Source organism: Channa argus, chromosome 5 (genome assembly GCF_033026475.1).
Source record: "Channa argus isolate prfri chromosome 5, Channa argus male v1.0, whole genome shotgun sequence".
Classification (NCBI taxonomy): domain Eukaryota; kingdom Metazoa; phylum Chordata; class Actinopteri; order Anabantiformes; family Channidae; genus Channa; species Channa argus.
This window is the reverse complement of record NC_090201.1, coordinates 5,585,218-5,607,771: the sequence shown is the minus strand read 5'-3', so window position 1 is coordinate 5,607,771 and position 22,554 is coordinate 5,585,218. Positions and strand designations below refer to the sequence as shown.

At 40.3% G+C, this 22,554-nt stretch overlaps 1 protein-coding gene across 1 annotated transcript in view; it reads right to left on the bottom strand.

The window, feature by feature from the left end:
• Positions 1-9,281: 9,281 nt before the first annotated feature.
• cntn3b (contactin 3b) overlaps positions 9,282-22,554 on the bottom strand; it is a 56,508-nt gene continuing 43,235 nt past the window's right edge. Inside the window, exons 14-23 of the mRNA XM_067505418.1 lie at positions 22,227-22,344; positions 21,158-21,316; positions 20,865-21,014; positions 19,185-19,255; positions 18,575-18,809; positions 18,039-18,148; positions 15,371-15,557; positions 13,613-13,725; positions 13,348-13,513; positions 9,282-12,823 (exon numbers count right to left, since the gene is read on the bottom strand). Of these exons, the coding sequence (XP_067361519.1) occupies positions 12,732-12,823; positions 13,348-13,513; positions 13,613-13,725; positions 15,371-15,557; positions 18,039-18,148; positions 18,575-18,809; positions 19,185-19,255; positions 20,865-21,014; positions 21,158-21,316; positions 22,227-22,344 (1,401 nt within the window). The 3' untranslated portion in view covers positions 9,282-12,731. The remainder of the gene's footprint in view (positions 12,824-13,347; positions 13,514-13,612; positions 13,726-15,370; positions 15,558-18,038; positions 18,149-18,574; positions 18,810-19,184; positions 19,256-20,864; positions 21,015-21,157; positions 21,317-22,226; positions 22,345-22,554) is intronic.

Below are 22,554 nucleotides of genomic sequence, written 5' to 3'. Positions count from 1 at the left end.
AGATGTTTTAGCAGGAAATTTCTCATAGTATAGGGAAAAATTATAAAGCATGAAAACGGCCATCTATCACTGTCTTGATCACCATGGTGCATGTACTGTTATAATTTGCAATCATGTAGTGCTTTGCAATAAAACTGGCAATGGAAATATAAATCAAAGATCCACTGAAATGCAATCAAGCAAATTGGGAAAAAAAGTCGAGTTACATATATTTTAGGTATCGGCGGCTTTATTTCACAAACCCCATTTCCAGTTAGGATGTTGTGTCAAATATGAATGAAAAGAAGATGCAATGATTTGCAAGTCATTTGAAACCTATTTTTGAAAACGTATAAAATCAAATTTATTAAACGTTGAAACTGGCAAATGTGTGGAATTTGAGGGATGATTGGGATCATTGTCCTGTTGAAAGGTCCAGTAATGCCCGATTCAGCTTCCTCGAAGATGCCACAATGTTTTCTCGTAGGATGTCCTGATACTTGAATTAATCCATCCTGCCTTCCACACACTGCAGGCTTCCAATGCCAGGGGAAGCGAAGCAGCCAAGGAGCATCACTGAGCCACTGCCATGGTGCACTTTGTGCTGGTGGACACATTTATACTACATTTTTTAAAATGTAGAAATTTCTTGTTATTATTTCATGGGCCTTACAGGGTCTTACAGGGTTAGGACTGCCACATTATTAGATGTTCTTCTTTTTCACAACAGCAGTTATTGAATTAATACAAAAATAGCTAAATTATCATATAATAATATATAACGTTGTCATTTTGGAAGACTCTTTTATCCAGAGCCATTTACAAGTGAGAGACATACAGCTGAGGGTTTAGTGTCTTGGTCAAAGACACTTTGCCATGTGGACTGCAGGCGTTGGAGATTGGTGCCGACCCTGCGGTCGGTGGACAACTTCTTGAGTTACAGCCATTTTTTTTTTTACTTTTTGTCATGTGTTATCGTTATTTTCATTACAGTAACATGTCAGGGTTCAGAGCTACCTAGTTAGTTAATTCATTTCCTTCTTCCCATCTTATGGTAGGTTGCAATCGGGTAAAAAATCACCTACTAATGTATATGCGTGTCAACCACATACTAGTTCTAGATTGTTTGCAACATTAATATACAGTATGCTTATTTTTTAACACAATAGCTGATCAATATTTTATTGTTTTCAAAATCACAGTTAATATCAGTAAAGTGTATATTGCAACACCATGCCCTACACTTTAATTCTACGAGAATCCATTCCAGTAGATGGATACATCTCGGTGACTCTATAACAGTGAAACAGCTTTTACCAGAACGTATCAGGAAGCTTAGTCAAGTTTATTGTGTCTTTACAGTATAAAGGAAAATACTAAAGGAGCCCTCTGTCTTCTACACTGGCACAAGAGATTCACATAGATTCACGCCAAAAAACAACATTAATGGGTGAAATCTTAGGAAGAGCAATACAGAAGGGACAGAGCACAGTGTAGACAGGAGGAGGAGCAATAACAAAATTACAATATGAAAAACAATATTTGGCAAACTGCAAAGGTACAACATAAGGAATGTGAATTAGCAGTTTCAGTCCTCACAAACTCCTCTGTACCACAGCAATCTGGAAAGAAGACAGACTACGCACAGGAGACAATATAGTCAAGGACATAATTCCCACAAAGTCAGGATAGACAAGGACACCATTTAGACACAGACGGATGAGACGAGATGCCAAGAGAGGATGAAGCAGGTAATTGCAGACAACACGTGATGTGAGAACAGTTCTGAACAGAGACAGAGGAAGAAATGTGTGTATTTTCCTGACAAAGATCTCTTGGGGCTGTGCGAGTAGTGTGACATTGTAATAGTGCAGCAAAATCTTTTTTAGAAGGTCTCTTGGAGGTCGGGGTCAACCAAGCATGCAACCTTGACATTTAAATTCTCAGTTTGCATTGTGTCTCCTATTAACAGTCAACGCTGGTTTCCACCACCACAATCATTCCCTAACATTAACCAAGTTGTTGCGCTTGTCTAAAATGGACAAAATATTTACCATAGAGATAGCAGGTCAAAAACACCTAAGCATTTTTGGAAGGCATTGAAAAATAAAGTCATCTTGAATCTAGGGACATCAGATTGTGGATCAGTTTGGAAAACAATGACAAATAACCTTTGAAAGAGCTTGACATTGAATTTATTAAAGATCTGGGAATGCAGAATGCAGAACATCAGTAAAAAGAAACACAATGTGGCCGAAAGCACAATCACTCATAACAGAAAGACAGATGAAATATCAACTGTTACACCGTCTTTTATATAAATATTTATTTACATATAAATACTGTACTGACCAAATTAAAATGTATGCACTGTATATATGTCAATGTCAACTCAGTGTTGTTATTACTCCTTTAATATCGATATCTTCCTCCATATTTCCATCACATAGTGACTTTTTTATTGTTCCTTATTGTTTTACTGTTCTGCCCCTTGCCTGTCATTGTGTTGCTGTAATAAGTAAATTTCCCCCTTAGGGATTATTAAAGTCTTACCTCATCTTATCTCATCTAATCTTATCCGGGGCTCCGCGGTGGCAGAGGGGTTAGCGCTGCCGCCTCACTGCCAGAAGGTCGCTAACTCAAATCTTTCTGTGTGGCGTTTGCATGTTCTCCCCATGCACGGAAGGTTAATTGGTGACTCTAAACTGCCCGTAGGTGTAAATGTGGGGGGGGATTGGCTCTCTATCTCTTTATATCCCCACGTGTCAGTCCTTAGAGCAACCAGGGATCTGTCCAGGATGTACCCTGCCGTTTTTCCAATGACGGCTGGGATGTGCATCATCCCCGCTGTGACCCTTAAAAGGAAATGCAGTTAGAATAATGGATGGCGATTATACATTTTATCTTAAATCTGCTTACCATAGTTATGCACACAACCAGACTTTCAGGGCAATGAGAGAATATTATCACCATTTTTGGTACATGAGTTAATTGGACTCATGCAATCATTTTTTTGTGTTTGTTTTATTTGGCCCACAAATTTGCAATAAATTTTTGAATCCCAGCGTTTAGAGTAAGGTTCACAATGTCCACAATGTGCTCAAACCTGTCATAAATCACTTGTGTTATGATGTTTTCATGAAGTGGAGTCATTACAAGAATTAAGGGGGCATAAAAAAGGCCATGTAGTCTGTAGCAGAATGGTTGCATTTTTAAAAAGACATGCAACAGAAGAGGCTGGTTTGTGTCCTGAAATTCGTTTTGTAATTGGCAAAATGTTTTTCTGACAAAAGCTTTGGAGCTTGGGCAATGTAACCCAACATGTGACATTATTTGCATTCTTTAGCAAACCTTCACTTCAAATTTAATTTATAAAGTGGCCTGCTTTCATTTAAGTGTCATTGGAACATTAGCAACATGAAGAACTGTTAAACTGACTAAACTATCAAGCAGAAGGACTTTAGTACTGTATACTGCAGAAGGCATCCATGAAAAGTATTTTTATGTCATGCTTTATTTTTTTCCAAACCTGCCAAGTTGAGCATTATCATGCCATTCAGTGGCGAATATCAGTCATCATCACTCCATAGCTATGGACTGGATAGTCACCTCCTAAATACGGCAACATTTATTATGAGTGAGACCTGAGACATCCAGCAGTTGCAGTATATTTTACAGTTGCGTTTGGTATCAGAATTTGTAATGTACAAAGTGTTGTCAGGGTGGTGACTGAGACTTTGGGGTGGATGACCGAACACTTTGCTTTGAGACAGACAACACTTTGCTGAGTCAGTTGTTGTCGCTTTAGTTAGTTCTATATTTTAAGTGGCTAGATATGTATATTTTTATTTTTTTTCCCAATATCCCTTTAACATGTAGCCGGGATGTAAAAGAAGTCAAATCGCTGACCCTGTTGCCTGTGGACAACTGCATCCGTAATAATATGGCATGATGATGACTACTGAGCCTACTAGAATGTGCAGCAGGTACCTGCCGGAGCGTAGATATGTTTCTGACAACAACTGATAATGGCCACTGAATGACGTGATAGAATCCAAAGGGGGGATCTAGTGCATATATTACCCACCATACAACTCAACTACGAACAATTATGTCAGATATTAGTGCACCTCAATCTACTAATGAGTAACATTGGCTCAAGCAGAAATGAGGGGCAGGGTATTAAAGCCCGGTAAGATCTACTAACGTCCTAGTTTCAAACTCAGCCTTACTGACAGTTGCATTACCTGAGTCCATTTATTAGAGACTGCACTGTAGACACAAAAGACTTACACAGCTTTTTTTCCCCCCACATGCAGCAGAGCTCACCAACACCTACAAACCGAATGTGATGTGACTGTGTGAAATCGGCACAGCTCCCCTTTAATAAAGATGGATCATGTGGTGAGATTAGTAGTTTAATTCCTGTTCCCAGGTTGAGAATGAATGAAAGCTTTTAAAATGAATCTATAAAGGTGACGTCAAATGTTAGTTTGTGCTTTTCTCTTACACCTGCTGCACCTTTAGAAAAGGTTACAGAAAATACATTTTTTAACACCTGGTCAGTTTTGAGATTGAAAACCCAATTGATCTGTTCTAGGCAACTCTTAAACTAACTCTTAAAGTAAAACACAACTAGCATTCACAGGCATATGCTAACCATCTTTTTCTAATTTGTTATTTCTTATCTTTGTAGAGATAGATGCCGTCCCTCCCACTCACTGTTACATTCCCAGTTGGGAGCTGCCCAACGCAGTCACAATGCCTTTTCTGTTGGCTACAGATCATCATTACAAGGGCAAATGAGGGTTAAGTGCCTATCAAGGGCAGTTCAATGGTTGCCACTGAGGGAGGAAAAACATTCCTCATTTACTTTCCCTCCTCAGATTTGGTCTGGCATTTGAAGTGGAAGTCTTATTCTTGAAAACCTTATTGGGAAAAAGTGTAAATTGGCAGTTTGTTTTTATTGGGCTTTGGGTTTCCAAGTTGAAAACCGCTGCTTTACAGTAAGCTAATTCCTAATATACGGTACAACTTTCAACTGTAAAACAATTAGCAATGCTTTGCTTCTCCACTGAGGTGGCTCTGCATGAATTACCTCTGGTTATGTAAGAAAAAGCCGGCACACAGCCACTGTCTCCTAGACCCTCGTGCCTGTCCAGCTGCCTCCTGGAACGAGCGCTGCATTTATCCTCCAAAGCTCACCGAGATCTGGAAGCTGGCAGAGGTGGTTTGACCGGGGCACCCGGTAAGTCGAAGCTGTTGTTGTGAGGTCCCCCTAACCTCACTGGAGTGGAAAGGATCGCTGTCCCAGTTTTGGCTTCTTCATTTTTCCCCTTTTCTTTTTTTTTTTTTCTTTTAACTGCTAAGACACCTCTTATTTTATGATCACAAATCCGGGAGACAGTTTTCTCCCAAATAAAAATGCAAACAAATGCTGGGTCAGCAAAAGCGATTAATAACAAACTGATTAAACTTTAATCTCAACCTTAAAAATTAATTGAATTTTTATGGACATTTATAGCTTAGAAATGTAGTTTCTGTTTTTTGTCAGGTGTGTTTACTGCAACGTTTGACACCCATGTAGTATCCAACAGTTCAGTAATAGTTATTTCTGGGGGACTGAATTCTGAATAGTTCTCTCAGCTGGGGTGAATATGGCAGTGGAAACTTCACAGGATGACATACATCGTAGCAGTTACACTCAAACTCAGTGTACAATAGCAAACATTAGCATTGGAGGCCCCGTATTACATGTAAATAATTCTATGCTATTTGAGATAATGGTTTTCTTCACTTGTGCATACATTAAGGATTGCCACTAAAAGCTTTGCCTTGCTGGCATCTCTATGCAGTTTCCAGAGTGATGGATGGAGCTTGCCTCTGATCGCTCCTTCTCATATTGTTCTCTGACCACACAGGGCAGAAACCCCCTCATTAATAAACCCCAGTGATTAATTTCCAAACCTCCCTCATGTGTTCCTTCCCTTGTCGTCTGTAAAAAAGGTGCCCTCCTAATTAGTGAACAGTGATGGAACATCTATAATTCCCAGAGACAAAGCTAAGGAGGAGTGCTGCTGCTGGAAAGAAATACTCCACTGTGGCAGAACCCTTCATCCGCACCTCAAGTCTAGCAAATAGCCTGAAGATACAGTATGTACATTTGAAATTCTATCGTCTTTCAATGTGCCTTAAAGTTTAACAGCTAAATACCGTGGCCTATATTTATTATTCTGTAAAATCTGTACATTCACACCCAACAATGTCATAAAGCTGATGTTTAATTTGATTATTGAGTTAAATAAACAATTAGTCACCACCTTAATTACATGTATCTGACATTTAGTGCAACAATAACTTTATGATAACAAATAACCTGATGCCAAGGTACGTTCAAAAGCATGCTGGATTTGATAGCTCTCTCAATTGTACCACTGATACTGCTGTGTAGCCGTCTACAACAGCTGTGGCATTTTGGCATATTCCACTGGGCCGCATTTCCCCTTACTTGTACTTTATTTGATGTTATTACAGTTTTAATTTCACCCCATTACACTATAAATGTAAAATATCCGATTTACCCTAGGCTACTCCGCTCTATATTTCAGTTAATAAAGAACACTGATGTATTAGTATGGGGTAGTAAAGGAATAGTTTGGCATTTTTTTAAGTCATTTTCCTAATTGCTTTCATGCTGAGAGTTACGTGAGAAGATTTACCTGTTAAAAATGAGGCTGAAAGTAGGCTGCAGTTACCCAAACTTGCACTTGAGCAAACAAGTATCATTTGAGCACACTGCAAGGACCATGACAAGGTAGCATTTACATTCTGTGATTGGATGAGTCAAGCCGACAATGGGTGTGTGTGAATGGTGCAGACCATTCCGTAAAGACAAAGGTGGAAGACGCTCACCAAAGGGCTGACGGTAACTGATCATTAGCTTGGTGTGTCAAGTTAATAAAATCTACTTGTAGCAACTCTTACTGCCTCTAAAGGCAGTGAAGTCTTAATGTTTTATATCCATCCAGCCTTTCCCAGCTGTCATACAGTTAGAGGTGGGGTACACCCTGGACTGGTCTCCTGTCTATCTCAGGGCAAACACAAAGAGACACATAGACAGACACATTCACACCTACAGATTATTTAGAGCCTAGCATGCTGGTCTTTAGACTGTGAGAGGAAACCAGATTACCCAGAGGAAACCCACGCAAGTACTAGGGGACAACAGGAAAACTCCACACAAAAAGGCCACGGCCGGTCAGGGACGCATTTCCTGTGTTTCAACTTTGTCTTTATGCTAAGCTAATCATCTGCTGGCTGTTACCACATATTTAACAGATATGAAAGTGTAAGCATTGTGCTTAGAAATCTCTTCTAGCCAAGCAGAAAAATACATTTTCCAAAAAGCTCCCTTTTATGTTTAAAATGAATGCAACCTCACTTTTTTAGCTTCATATTGAATGGAACAATCGATGGCCTTTACAGCTTGAGTCAAGCAGCATTACTTTGATATTTCTTTCCATTAATCACTTTTATTAATCATTTAAAATAAAGCAGATATTAAACTGCATCGAGAAAGGTCAAGCTCTTTTGATTTTCTTTAAAAAAATCATGAATTTCTGAAAAAACTAAATTGTTGAGATAAAAAAAAAAAATCACTTTTTGAACACCCTTATAACATCATTGAATTCTGCAATCACTTGGTAGCACACCTGTGATCATGTGTAAAAACAAAATGGAATTAATTATAAAACCCTGATACAGATTTCTTTATCAGAAATTAGCAAAAAGTGAAGTTCGAATTGACCTTAAGTTATTCCTCTCAACTGTAGCCTAATAGATGAACTTTAATTCTGAAATTCTTTCATATAAAGCATTTTTTAAGTTTGAAATGAAAATACTGTAGACACAGCCCTAGTGTTGTTATCTCCATATTGAAAAGATAATTTCCCCAAACTGAAGGAAAGATCACATTGAACAACTGGAATAGACCTCAAAAGTGTTATCAGTGGTTCTCTAAAGAAAAGTTTTCGTATATTTCTCATCACAACAGGATTCAGTGGTGATCATTTGCAAGCATAATACATTGCATTTCTTCACAAATAGTATAAAACTTAACAAGGAAGTAAACAAGGGTGAAAGCGAATGAGCAACCTTTTCTGACACAAATTCAAATCACACTGCTTGTGTTACTTAAAGACGACCTTTTGGTCAGACATAAAGAAACAGCTATTCTTCATAGATGCCGTGTGGCGCTAATGATGGGTAAAATGCAGAGTGCAGACGGCAGTGCAAAGCTGTGCTTTGATGAATCAGGTGATTATATTCTGAAACACTCCTTTGCTCTACAAACTACTGTGGCACAAAGTAATCCTGTTTAGATCTCACTGACTTAAAAGGCCTGCGTGCCACTGATGTGCTCGTCTTACAAGCAGAGGCCTGCTGCAATTCTTGCCTCACATAATGGAAGGAGGAACCTTTTTTTTTTCAATGAAGAATTCATATGGTATCACCATGTATTAATACGATGCGGTAATAAACGTTATTACATCTCATTTACACTTCGGATTGCACTTGAAATCGGTAAAGTCTTGGCAATTAATGGTTATGAATTATTTATCTGCAGTCTACAGATCTGCTGTATGAGTTAAAAAAGTGGTATTAACATTACATCAAGAAACAATGACAGGTAGGGTAAGGCACTAAAACTTCAGGGTAACTTACTGTAGTAACCATGTGCACTTCAATCATTAATAAAGTGAACAACATCTCACACTATAGTCGAACCCAAGTCTCCCGTGGAAAAGTCCTGTGTCTTGTTGTACCATCCACCACCCTCGTCATCTTCCCTATGAGACTTTTTCTCTTCTCATTTTACTTTTATTTTATGAAAGCTGAGAGCGTCAATCACCAATGCAAATGGGCACCTTCAGCATCAGCATGTAGCGCAGAAGGTCTTGACAAAGCGCTACTGAAGCGATTTGAAGGCCTTGGGAATGAGAACAGGCTGCCTGTCAGCACATATTTGCCACCTCGCAATGTGTTGATATTGGAAAATATTCTGAAATTTACACCAAGTATTTTAAAAGTCTCAGCATGGATGGATAAACCTCTCAGGATGCCCTTGGGCCAATATTTGCATATGGGCCCATTCCATTTTGAATGCCTAACTCTCTTGTTCTACTTTGCAGTACCCTGTCCTGCTAGCCGGAATTATAAATATTAAAATTCTAAATATCTTAAGGGTAACTTCTTGAGTCTTCTTGACTCTATATAAGAAGCTGTCAAACATACCACTGGGCTGGAATAAACATTTTTATTAAGTTATAGCTTTAGAAAAAAAATCCAACACAAATTCACAAACAATGATTAACATGCACAAATTTAGTATACAAGACAAAACAGTTACTTTTCAATATGAAAATGCTCTTCTACATGTCAGTATCTCACAGAGATCATTGATTAATACACCAGTATTAAGGTTGGAGAACACACTATATAAAAGCAAGGTTGTCTTTGATGGCCATGTTTAAAAAATATATGCAAGCTATTTACACTGCACCAGGTAGACTCCTTTCTAGCAACAATAATCACTGAAACCAATCTAACCAAACGAGCTATGTGAATATTAATAAATGTTCTGTGACCAACCTTAGATCTTTAGATTGTACTTTGTAGTATTTATTCAAGCACAAGGCCAAAATCAATAGTTTTTCTTACGAGCATAAGCAGAGGTAAGAAACTGGACCACAGCTATGTCAATAATATAAAAGCTCTGAGAAAATGCCACACATTTAAGCATTGTAAAAGAATAACCTATTTTCCCACCCATTTGGCGATGAGGTTACCTTATTTGGGTATTAAACAAAATACTCAACATCACTTTAAGCAAGGATTCGCACACATAAGCTGCTTTCGGGCCCAGTCACACCAGAAACTAAGAGTGAATTTCTGCCGGACGCCCTCAAGAAATAGGTGTTGCCAGAGGCTTGGCAGGGCAATTTGTGAACAAGTAGATTTTGGCCCAAAGGCTAAACCACACTAGACAGCCACAAACAGGCTAGTCCAAGTCATAATGAGCTCCTTAGCTCACTTGACAATGGCACATTAAGATTAAGATTAAGATATTTAAGAAATTGTAATGTTAAAGCAAAATTGAGCAATGCAACAAAACTAGTAAGCTGTGGTTACCTTTATTTTGTATTTCTACCTCTCTATTCCCACAAAAACACAGTAAGCAATGTTAGGACACTTTCTGTTGGGCCCCGAAATGAAAAAGTTGAACTTAATGGCGATCGCATAAATTCCGTGATTTCACAGGGAAAATTCACCATTTTATGTCCTGGTGTGACTTGACGTTTATGTTGTTGGAAAGAAAGATGCAGTAACACCACTGCCCAAATAATGAAAGTCCAACAGTGGTTGTGCTCAATGTATAACTCAAAAGAATCCACCAGCCAACCAAGTTCAGGTCACCAATCTGAATCAAAGTCACAATCTACCACTACACTACAGAATACTTGTAAAATCTATGACAATCTGAGCAAATACATCAAGGATCCTGACAAAACCAAATCAAAACACAACTACAACAACAACAACAAGAAAAAAAAGAAAAAAAGAATGACTTTGAAGTTATCTAATATGGAGTGGAGGGCATCTGAAACATCACTGAGTGTAACACAACAGAACGAGTGCAATAAGAGTGTGCCATCAGTCAATCAAACAGCTGAATTGTGACAGCTGTAATAATGGAGCAGGAAAATCAATATCCCATTGACTGGTCTGCAGCAGTCTAATCAACGGGCACGGAGCTTTATGAAACCAGTCAAGGAGCAGATAGGACAGCCTGATTATGTCGGCTGTTTGGACTTTTACGAGGCCTCTAGGGTCTGCACACCTGTTCAGACGGCTAAGTGAGGACATCCAGTCACCTTGCATCAATTACTTGTGCTTTCGTTTGACTTCAGGGTGGGGTTGGGGGTTAGAGAGTGCAAAATACAGACGACGACAGCCTCCAGAGCTAATGACCATACGCAGCCCCATGTTCAGCAAAGGCACAGTAATGTGTAGCAGTTCAGTTGCCTGTTTCCTTCCACATCCACATGATCACTGTCAGGACTTCAGTAATCACACCTCGGCTCTTACTTGGGTGGCTTTTGACAGACTCATCCACATGATAAAAGGGCGTGAAATGTGGCTCCCTCAGCAGAGTAGCAATGTTCTTTTGTCACTGTTCTGTCTGGTAGGTGTCCAACAGACGGTGATGGGGTGGTGGTAATATGACAGCCAAGCCTTTCACTCCATTTCCAGTCAGGACTCTTTCCCACATTATTGGCATCAATTATTCTGATGCCCTAATAGCCCATAAATTATGCTACGGATGGAGTCATACATTTATTATACCACAGCCCACAAATACCCGGACCTCCAAACACTCCACCATGTATTGTAATCCTTTGCAGTTTTCCTAAAGCTACCAACCTTTTTTGTCTTAGGTGCTCTGGCGTTAATGTTCCTAATGAAAATGTACTCAATACACCCTTTTCAATAGTGGATTTCCTCCGCTTTCTGCACCTCCTGTCTTTTGTAACTAATTTCAACGGAAACAAAATCAAACAATGCCTCTTGTGCAAAATAAATCCTACGCCTAAGCTGTTTGAAAAGAGGAAAAAAAGGGGAAAAAAAAAGCTTAAGTGAAGGCACTGTTCTCCTGTAGTCCATTATGCTCTAGGCCAGCTGGTCATCCGGGGTGTAGATGGTACATGTTCTGTGAAATGATATACGTATCTAGAACACAGGTCGTCTAAATGTAGAGGAGGAACAGTACACATGGGATCTGCTTGACACAGTAACACCATACATCTCTATTCTCTGCAATACCACCTTTTTCGCTAGACTGAGAATGCAGAGCTTGATAGGCATTTATTATTTAGAGGAGCATGAGATAGAGAGCAAAATGCCAGGATCTATCAGAGAACTGTTGAGTAGCCTAAAGCTTAGAAGCTCATAGCTCTCAAATAGACTTAATAATATTTCAGTATGCAGAGATAAGTGGGTTTGAGGCACAGTTGATCAATTTGCTATGCATCTTTTATATATTTGACAAAGCTTGGTAAAACTTTTAATCTGTAATGGATGTTTCTTTTGGCAAAAGCTGCAAAAATGAGATAAGTGTGGTCATTAGTTATACGGTAGGTGATGTTATACGGTAGAGAACTGGTTAAGTTACCAATAAGATTCATTGCTGACATAATATAATGTATAGATGCAACCAATAAATATAATCTAATCTTTCTGTTGGGACACTGATCTTTAGAAGAAACTTTTTTGTGAGTGGAAAAAAATGTTTTTTATATTGTCAAAGAAACCATAAAGCAAGCAGCCTCTGTCACCTACTTTGGTATGGACTCAATATGTGAAATGGGTTTTAAGGCATTAGTATCTCCACAGACACTAAGAAGATAAGTTATGGAGACATTATAACTTGAAGATTAAACTTGAAGCATGGCGGCACTTAAGACGCTGGAAGGAATAACCAAAGATAATCATGCACACAAATCATCACGTCTCTATCTGATAGTCCTTTAAAGGAAATGGCGTGGTCCCTTTTAAGAGTTTGGTGCAGTCCAGTCCTTTCCAGTCTTTCCCAGTCCTGCCACTAAAGCCCAGTCCAGCAGAGGGTTAACATAGGACAGGCTGACTGGAGAGACGGAAGGGGAGGGAGGCGCTCCGTAGGTTGTGATTAGACATCACCAGACGAAGCAGAGCAGCGGACTGATGAGGACGGCAAAGACGTAAGACGGGCTGAGGCAGCTCGCTCCTGAGCCCCGCGCTCCCATGCCTGCAACCAAAACCAGCAGAGCAGTTCATGAGGAACCAGTTCAAAAGCAGAAAACCTGAACTCTGCTGTGCTATCCTCTAAATTTCTGACAAGTCATCATAAATCAAAAGCCAAGTGTGAATTTCTCCATATCTACATTATTACTGGCTTCCAACACAAGAGGCTATTTAAGTACCCTGAGAAGATAAAGTTCGTATCACATCAAAGAGGAGAGCTGCAAACTGAGCCGCCTCACAGTTTTGCACAGCAGCAGGACGGGAGCACAGGACTGCTTTATATGCTGCAGCGCTATGCAGCCAGTCAACAAGGAATAATAACCCAATGGCAGAGATGGATGACACTGTGCACGCATTTCTAAAAAGGTCGCTTTTCTCCAACTAGAAAAAAGTCTATTACACATGGTTGGAAAAGACTGCAATGAAGCTAAATTAAATTTGCTCTCTGAATTATTGAATTCTTACTTAAACTTTATGAGCGGTCAAAAGGGAAGTTATACGAGGAAGGAGACAGAATAGTAAACTCACTTAATTTGTGGATGTGGATGGGTTCACTGCCGGCACCTTCACCGCCCTCACTCATGGCCTTGATCTGAATGAGATAGTTGTCATTGGCTGAGAGGCTGAGCTCCACTGTGGTTTTGTTGGTCAAGATGGTGTTGATGTCATTGTAGCGATGTCTCTTTAGCAGCACCTGAGGTAGGACAGGGTGATGGAGAAAAATGAGCTAAGGCGAAAATCACTGAGTCGAGTCTGAAGATAAATCACAGCTTTGCAATGAACTGGGACCTACCAAGTATCCAGTGACCTTTGACTCTGTCTCCATGGCTAACACAGGGTCCCAGTGCAATGTGAGCGTGGAACCAATCATGGCCCATTGTATGTTGACCGGAGCCTGATCTGGAGCTGGAAGAAATTCAGAGGTAAAGGTATTCAACCGGGTACGCAACATATTTTCCTATGGTGCTTTTTTAAAATAATGGAAAACATGTATATACAATAATTTACTGGCTCCTGGTTTGCACAATAGCTTCATTTTGAAAGACTGAATAACACATTCAGGCTACAGCAGAGCAACCCAGCAAATTAAGACAGAGTGAGTTCTATGGTGGCCCTGGGCCTCAACACACTACAACCTATAAAAAACCTAAGCAAACAGACTAAACACAAGCAAATGAAGGCAGTATTTTCGTTCATTTTTACAGCTCATGCACAGCATTTTGGACACAAGTGAAGCAAAGTGAGAAAACTCAGTCAAGAAGCAAAACAGTGCCAAAACAGAAAACCCAACCAAATACAGAAACACCTAATCCTGGCTTGTTCATCTTTTAAAGAACTCCTTGCAGCTTTCCTCTGTTTGGATTGGTTGTCTGTTTTTTTGGGTGTGTTTAAGTATTTGATTGGGTTCTCTCACCATTTTCTAAGCTATGTTGAAATTGTGCTTATTTTCCCCCCCCATTTGCTTGGTACAAGGCCACCATACAATTCACACTCCCAGCATAAAATTGGAGCCTCAAGTAAAGTATGGCAACAGTTATTAGTAGCCAATTTCAAGCCACAGTTAATAAAGCAGAGGTACAGCCAAGCTGTACAGAGAGGTGATACTGTAAGACAGTGTCGTGAGCATTTGGGACTTTCATGCAGAGTGTCTGTGAGCTGAAACTTAGCATCGACTGCAGGCCAGCATTTGCAGCACAGTTGTCCAGTTTGGCTTTAACGTAACGTTTCCATTTTAAATCTTCAATATATTCAGGGAAATCTAATTTTTGATCACATTCACACAGTTTCACACATTTACACCTGGAAGCTGCCTAATACAACCACAGTCACGGTCTGTGACCACTCTGCAGCTCCACGGGAGCAGTCAAGGTTAAGGGCCTTGCTTTAAGACAGCACATTTGTATTGCTGAGGGTTAATCCTGCTGGTCCAGGGACTGACCTGTGACCTTCCCTTTAAGCTTGTTTCTCCACCGATGACTCACTATGCAACTTAAGATAAAACTAGCACAAACCTTGAAATCAATCCACTCTGCCATGTCTGGCCTCCCCTCTCCCTGCTCTGCTACACTCTGCAACAGTATGCTCAGACAGAGTCATTTTGATATGAAAAGGAATGAAAATGAAAAGAAAAAAGCTCCAATACTAATTTAGCTAATCAAGCAGAAATCATTTTAATTTTCTGATTGGGCAAAAAAGGGTGCTCAAACACTTTTAGCAGTGAACATCTCAGTGAGTTCGGGCTACTGAAGGCCATCCACAGCACCATTCGACAGATTGAGATAAGTTTTGGTAGGAAGAAATAAGAAAAAAGTTCTTGTATTTTTGAACACCTTAATTGTCATTGCAGCTGCAGTATGTTCCACTCAACCTAGTGATTAATTGCTGTTTCTTTTTTGCTAAGTAAATGAAAGAAAATGTTATGCGCACAACCAAAAAGCTAATCAAATGTTCACCTGCCACACGGAGGAGAGTACAAAGTCAGCTGAGAAGGTGCAATGTCATTTAAGGGGCATTTAAAAATAATTCCGTCGCCTAAAGGGAAGAGACTTACGTGGTTTCTTTGTGGTGGTGTTGATAGGCACTGACTGTGGCCCCGGGCCAGCTGTATTGAAAGCAGCCACAGAGAGGTAATACGCTGTGTTCGCTTTCAGCCCTGTGATATTAACCAGTGTGTAGTTTCCTGAAATGCGCACTTTGCCAACAGTGTCTGGCTTGGTGTCGTCTTCCCAATACACAACCTGTTGGGGAGCAAAAAAACAATGGTGCATTTCAATGCATTATTGAAATTCATATTCCATTGTGAAATCTGAAGTGCAGTTTGTATTACAGAAAGGGAGGGAGGGAGTGATGAATAATAAAAAATTCACTAAAGCAGTCTCAATTACTCATGCACAACCACTCAACCACCCTAGTCATATAAAGAGGGCATTAGTGCATCTTATGATAAGTGACCCAGGAAGAAAAATCCATGATTATTGCCTGTTCTGTTGATGAAAACAACCCTATCTCCTGCTTTAGTGTAAGAAAATGAAATATTAGACATGCACAGGTTATACATACGTAAATATATATGTACAAACTGCTTTAGGTGTCCTCAAAAACCACCACTGCCTGCACCAAAGCACGTTTCTGAATTCTGTTAAACAAGACCTAGTTTGCTTTTCTTCAGGCTATTAGCTTCCAATTAAGGGCAGAGGAAAAGTGATATTTGATAAAGAAAACTGACTAATGTGCTGCCTCCTTTGGGTCATCTTCAATATTTATGGGTGTGGTATTAAATGACATATGAATTTGGTTAATAAAAAATGAAATTGAAATGTAAAGTCTGCCCTTAAGGACTTTACTTCCATCTTCCATACATTACTGTATTTTGAAATTGTTAAATGATTAAAATCAATTAAAACTGAATTTTGTAATATTTTGAACAGTACTAAGCAATCGCGGTGTTTCATTAAAGGCTAATTGTCATAAACAGATATGGTGTAAAGTGTTGGTACCCGTACACATCAATGAAACAATGCCCTGTTCTTCTAGAGTGTTCTGTGCAAGTACTGAAGTTAAAAGCTGAAAAGAATCAAAGAAGCTTTGAAACCAGCTGAATTTTTGCTTATTCCACAAAGGTCTTTTTAATGAACATAATGTATTAGTAACCCTTAGAAGTGGATTGTAGTGATATTTCAAGTTGATTTCTCGCCATTCAGCATATTAAAATGAGAAAAAAAAAAGGACATTGTGCTATTTGAAATCAATTTGTGCATCACATTGAGCATGAGAAAGAAAAGTGTGGTCTGAAGAGATGGAATAAGAAGTGAAGATGAAGAAAAATGAGGCATGATCAAGGTGAAGATCACCTACCAATGACACGTTGCTTTAAAAGTTTAAAGAAAAAGTTTAAAGGATTATGAAGTCCATGAAGCGTAGCCAAGCTTTCTGGTTGGGGCCCCAGTAGGAAAGCTGTTTGCCATGTTGAACAGGAGGATAATTTAAATGGACAATTATAAAAACATATACAAACGAAACCCTTAGGTGCTATGGGAAAGAAGCCAAACGATAGGAAACAACCATATACTGTACACTGTTCCTTCCCACTTTGTCTTTATCTTTTTTTCACATTTTTTTCATCCCAAACATTCAAAAACACTGGATTTCAACGTTACAAACATGCTGTAAAGGTCTGATTGTTTTTTCACACAAAGCCATTAGGTTTGGTTTAAGCATACAATTAATGTGGTTAGACTTAACTAAAATGTTTTAGTGTGAGTTAAAGTCAACGGTTCTGTGTCCCTTTGCACACAATCTTTTTTTGGGACGGCCCTAAACATTTGCCTGGTTTGCCTCTCCTGATGCCTCTGGCCTCTCCACAAGGCAGGTCTATGATGTAGGAAGTTAAAAGAATTTCAAAAGACAAATAAATTATTCCCACTGAGGCCGAGGAGGAGGAGGATCAGTTATGTTATGAGAATACTTTGATGTGTTTGGCACAGGGTGCCTTGAATCTGTAGAGGATATAATGAAATCAAATAAGTATCATCACAGATTACAGTCTGCTAAAGTAGAATAATTAGGTTAAGGCTCCTAATATTGTGCCCATGCCATTTTTATTTATTATATGGATGTTCAAAAAGTGGTTTGTCTATTGTATTAAACCTGTAATAAAGATTTGTGGATGCCAGTTAGTCAGTTTCAACCGTGCTGCTTTTTTTTAAAGTGGAAAGCTACTGTACCAACACTTCAATCCACGTGTGCTTGTGCAGTCCAACGATCCGGATCTGTCCTGTTTGGTGGCCTATTGAGATTCAGCGAGTTAAATCCACTTCAGGACCGTGTTTAGAGAAATGAGCTTATTTCTGAAAGGACGATGTGGCCAGCGCTATGGCAACCGGAGAGTTTTTGTGCCCGGGGCCAGAGGTGACAGATTGAATAGGGCATGAGGGATGGGAGATTTTATTTTCCTCTAGTGTGTGTGCTGTCGGTGCACCAAAGTGTTGAGGTCAATTCATGATATTACTCCGCTTTAAACAAAATCTCTGCAGAGATACATGGGAAGATAGGGTTGAATATTATACGTTTAAAAAAAGAGAAAACTAATTTGAAAGAACAATGAAAGGATGGTTATGAGCTGATAAACAAGCCACAGGGAAAAGCTCAATTATCACATTATCTTGAAAAAGAAGAAGAAGAAGAAGAAGCAAATCATTTTGCAGTGAGTCATAATGTACCTCATATCCAAGCACTCTTTCAGGGATGGCAGGAAGAGCTTCCCAGATCACTTCAATTTGTGCTGCAGACACACTTCTAGCCCTAACCCTCTTAGGAGCCACTGTGGGGACTGCAGGAATAGAGCGTAAGTGAGAATCCCAGAGACTCATCAACCATCACATACACTAATAGCAATAAGAGGAAAGGCGCAGAAGAGACCTGTAGTTTCACTGAAAAGCTATTTCCCCTGCTCTCTTTTAATGGGTTCTGTGACTGACATCAGGAAAGACTATCTGCCCAGCAAATTCAATTAACAGGATACCTCCCTGACAGCACAGCGTGGTGAGTGTCTGCTAGGATTTCCTGTAATCTACCAGCATGATAACTAATATCAAGTTGACGTTCCCAGCTTGAGAGGGAAAGGAAATAACAGCACTGGAAAAAAAAAAAAAAGAAAAAAAAAATCTAATTTCATCATTACTATACAAGGTCATCGCTGTAAGGAGCGAGATTATAGCTTATTTAAGCATCACTCTCATTGGTGAAGTCTGTGTACCTTCCTCTGCTGAGTACACCGTGGCGATGGAGCTGAAGGGCCCCTCTCCTCGGTTGTTGTACGCCCCCACTTTCACATCAAAAGGGGAGAAGGGCGGGATGGTATCGTTGCGGAAAACGTAACGTGCCACGCCCGGCGTGGAGATAACGGCTCGCGTCCACGTGACCGTGCCGACGGGCCTGAAGGCGATGATGTAGCCGAAGCCCTCTCCGTTCTGCAGTTCATCGGGCACAGGCTGGGAGCAAAACACAAAACTATAGTGATATTAAAATGCATACAGACAAAGAAACAGACAGGCCCGTCTCTGTGCGCGTACTGGCTGCTGCAATAATTCACAGCCCCTTCATTTGCCGTTACCACCCAGAACACTTCACAATCACATTTTACCTTATCTTTCCCTCTCGCGTGGCTATGTAATTGTAGCTAAAGTGCAAAACCCTTTAAAGGAAGAGCTCTCTGTCCCTGCCTTTGGAGGGAGAAATGGCACTTGCTGGAGGAGAGGTGTCTCACTCTAATGTGGGTCATAAAATTGCTACGTTCAATTCTGCACAATTAAGCAAAACCATTACTTGGCTATGGAGAGAACAGTAAAATGTGACAGATGACTTACCTCCCATGTTATCACTAATTCAGACCTTGTGCCGCCTCCACCTCCAACATCAGTGGGAGCCGTATCAGGAACTGAGAGGTAGAGCCCAGAGGGGAGCAATTAGAACACAGTTTACAAAGCTCAGTGACAAGCCTCAACCGTACTTGTAGCTTTATGACAAGGCTGCCTGCTGTAGATATCGTCTTTTATTTTAGACCCCACAAATCCCTCACTGTGTGCAAACACAAACAATTCAGAGAACAGTGAATTACTGATATTGCCCAAATGTCACTATGCATAAACCGCAAGCCAAGATTTGTAATAGTTTGCAAATGACATTCACCCTCAGCTGTTTGTGCACTGCAGTGTGATGGCAAAGCGCTCATGCACTTTCTTATAGTATTCTTTAGTAGATGGAGCATCATATTTAATGTGTCACATCAGTAAATGGTTGATGCAGCATTTATGTCTGCTACGAGATCCCTGCATTTATCAGGTTTTCTCACCGGAATCTGCTTTGGCTTCCTGGAAAAAAAATAAATAAATCTGCGGGAACCTTGGAGTTTTAGCATGTGCAGCTGTGCATATGTGTATTAAAGAGCACTTGAAAGAAAAATTCCAGAGCAAACCAGGGTAACACTATCACATTACTGCTCCAACTATATTCTGACCTTGTAATGACATCGGTAGGGTAATAAAACTCTTAAACATTATCTAGAATCATGCGATTGTTTCAGGCTCTGTCTAATATTTTAGCCCGGCCCAAAGAACTGTGCTGCGGTCCAAGAGAAAGTGACAAAGCCACTCTTTGAAGAAAAATATAGCTGCTTAAGTTACATAAGCCACATCCGCACACAAGACCTCTGAATGTCAGACTTTTCTCCACGATTTAGCACCGACGCTGGTCTGTTAACATTAAAAAAAAGCGTAAAAGCCCCAATTTGCATTGCTTTAAATGGTGGAGGCACACGCATACAAACACACACACACACACACACACACACACACACACATACACACCTCTGATTTGACATATGTTGAGTTTCTCCTCATTCTCTTCTGTTTCATGATTCTGTTTCTGGGCACGGTTTGAAATTTGCAATTTGCAATAACAGTCAATCAGATTCACCTGTTCGAATGTCGTCCTTTGACTCAACTGAACATCCTGTAGCCATCACACAACAAGTAAAGTATGTTTCACATCCAAAGTGGAAAAAAAAATGCTGCGTGCCGTTTGCATGCAAGCCCTGGTTCGGCGTTCCTCAATAATTAAAATCTCACGACAGTGCGGCAAAATCAATCACTATCTAACAGTGATTGACTTCAGTGTTTCGCTGAATCCCAGACAGATAGGCCATTACACAGAGATTCTAACAGTTACAGTGAAATAATAGTAAACAGAGTGATTTTTCTCAGGACGAGTCATGAAATCCATCAGCGCTGTTGTGATATTTCACATTTTCAGCAGATGATCAGGTAATTAGCGCTTCACCTCAAACACAAAGAACTGTCTACCACACGTATTATTCATTATGGTAAAAAGGAAAACATAAAATTACAATCAGCACAGTTTTTTTTTTTTGTTATTAATTATCCACTGCTATGTGGAGTATTTTGAAAATCACAAACAATTTTCCAATTTATGGTCAATATGTTTGGTGTGTGTGGGTGGTATGAAGTTAAGTGTTCAGCTCCACGTACTGGTGTCCTCGGTCCTGGTCTTGGCTGAGGCTGGGCTTGGCTCTCCCAGGCCGACAGAGTTGCGCGCCACCACTCTGAACTCGTACTCAACCCAGGCGTTCAGACCCACCACTGTGGCTGTCAGCATGTTTCCATTAACCACCTCCGGCACTGCAGTGTGAAAATTACACCCGTAAAACGTCACTGCACACAGACACGCACACTAGACCCAAATCGATTGATGAATAAATAAAAAAAAAAACTGCATATGAATCCACATAACAACTACAAGGACAGGAGTGTTTTGCGGCTACCTGTGTCAACGGCCTGCCAGCCCACAGTAAAGGGTGTTCGTGCCTGGATAATGTAGCCGGTGATGGGGCTGCCGTTGTCCCTTCCGGGAGTCCAGGAAAGCTGGGCGGTGCTGTCGGTGATCTCCTCCACAGCTACTTTGTCCGGAGGACCTGGTGGACCTAAATCAATCAGACATCAGGGAGGGTGAAACTGAGGTGATCACCTATTGTCTCCCTACAGCACCTTGTTACATATCAGGGCCATCACACTTCCTCCAATTAAGGGTCTTGTGCGTGCAGGGACTTTTCTCTCACTGTGCGAGGGTGTGTTTGTGTGTGAGGTGTGCAGGTCTAAGTAGCCATTACTGAACATGGGATCACCAGCAGTGAAAACTGTATTGGATCTTTGGATGAGTAAAGGAAAGAGGGGCTGCAGGGGGAAGGAGACACATGTGAGAAGAATAAACAAAGAGTCAATACAGAGGGAGACAGAAAGAAGCGAGTGTTTGGGGCTGGCTCTGCCTTTATACCGTGTCGCTGTTGTTTGCTCTGCTGTTCCACCCTATTCAAATGCTTTCCGTGATATTTTGCCGATGTGTAAATGAGCCAATTATAGTCATTTTCTGTGATAAACATTGGCTTCTCAAAGCACCTGGGACAGCTATTACAGTTTGTTAAGGGCATGAATACCAATGTAAATCACCAGAGATAGGCCCGCACACTGAGCCCGACACACCAAGCACATATCAACAAAGCTACCTCAGCTGGGCCCACAGTCACAGAACGCCATTGATTGTGTGTGTGTGTGTGTGTGTTTGCCATTTGTACATGTCAGCAGCATGTAATGTAAATAGCAACTGACATATTCTAACTCTGTGTCTTTGGTAGCATCCTTCCTTGCTTTGCTGCACCATATATCTACTGCAAGCCTCTGGGATTTTTTTTTTCTCACATCTTTCTCTGTCAACCTTCTTTCTTTTCAAATACATCTACAGATGCTTCACTGCCATGTTATTTCACAGGAAATATACTGAGGGACTTGTATGTAGGGTTAGAAAAACAAGCTCTTCAATTGAATTGATTCTCTTACCTTTGACAACCAAGATGGCAGAGGTGGACAGGCTCTCCACATCAGTGTCAATAACACAGACATACTTCCCTCCATGGTTCAGCTGTATGTTACGAATCATCAGATCCCCCGATATACTCTGGGAGAAGAGATATTAATGTTGAAAAAAATACGGTAAAGTATGAGATGTTTCATCACTCGGCTTTCGGCTCTGGGATGATTTAACATTTATAATGCTTTGCACAATCGCATCATCTCCAGGCCACTGATTTTTGCATCTCTTCAAACACCAACAACAGACATGGCAGATGTACTCTGCACAAATAATGCTGTTGGCTGTCCTTCAGGC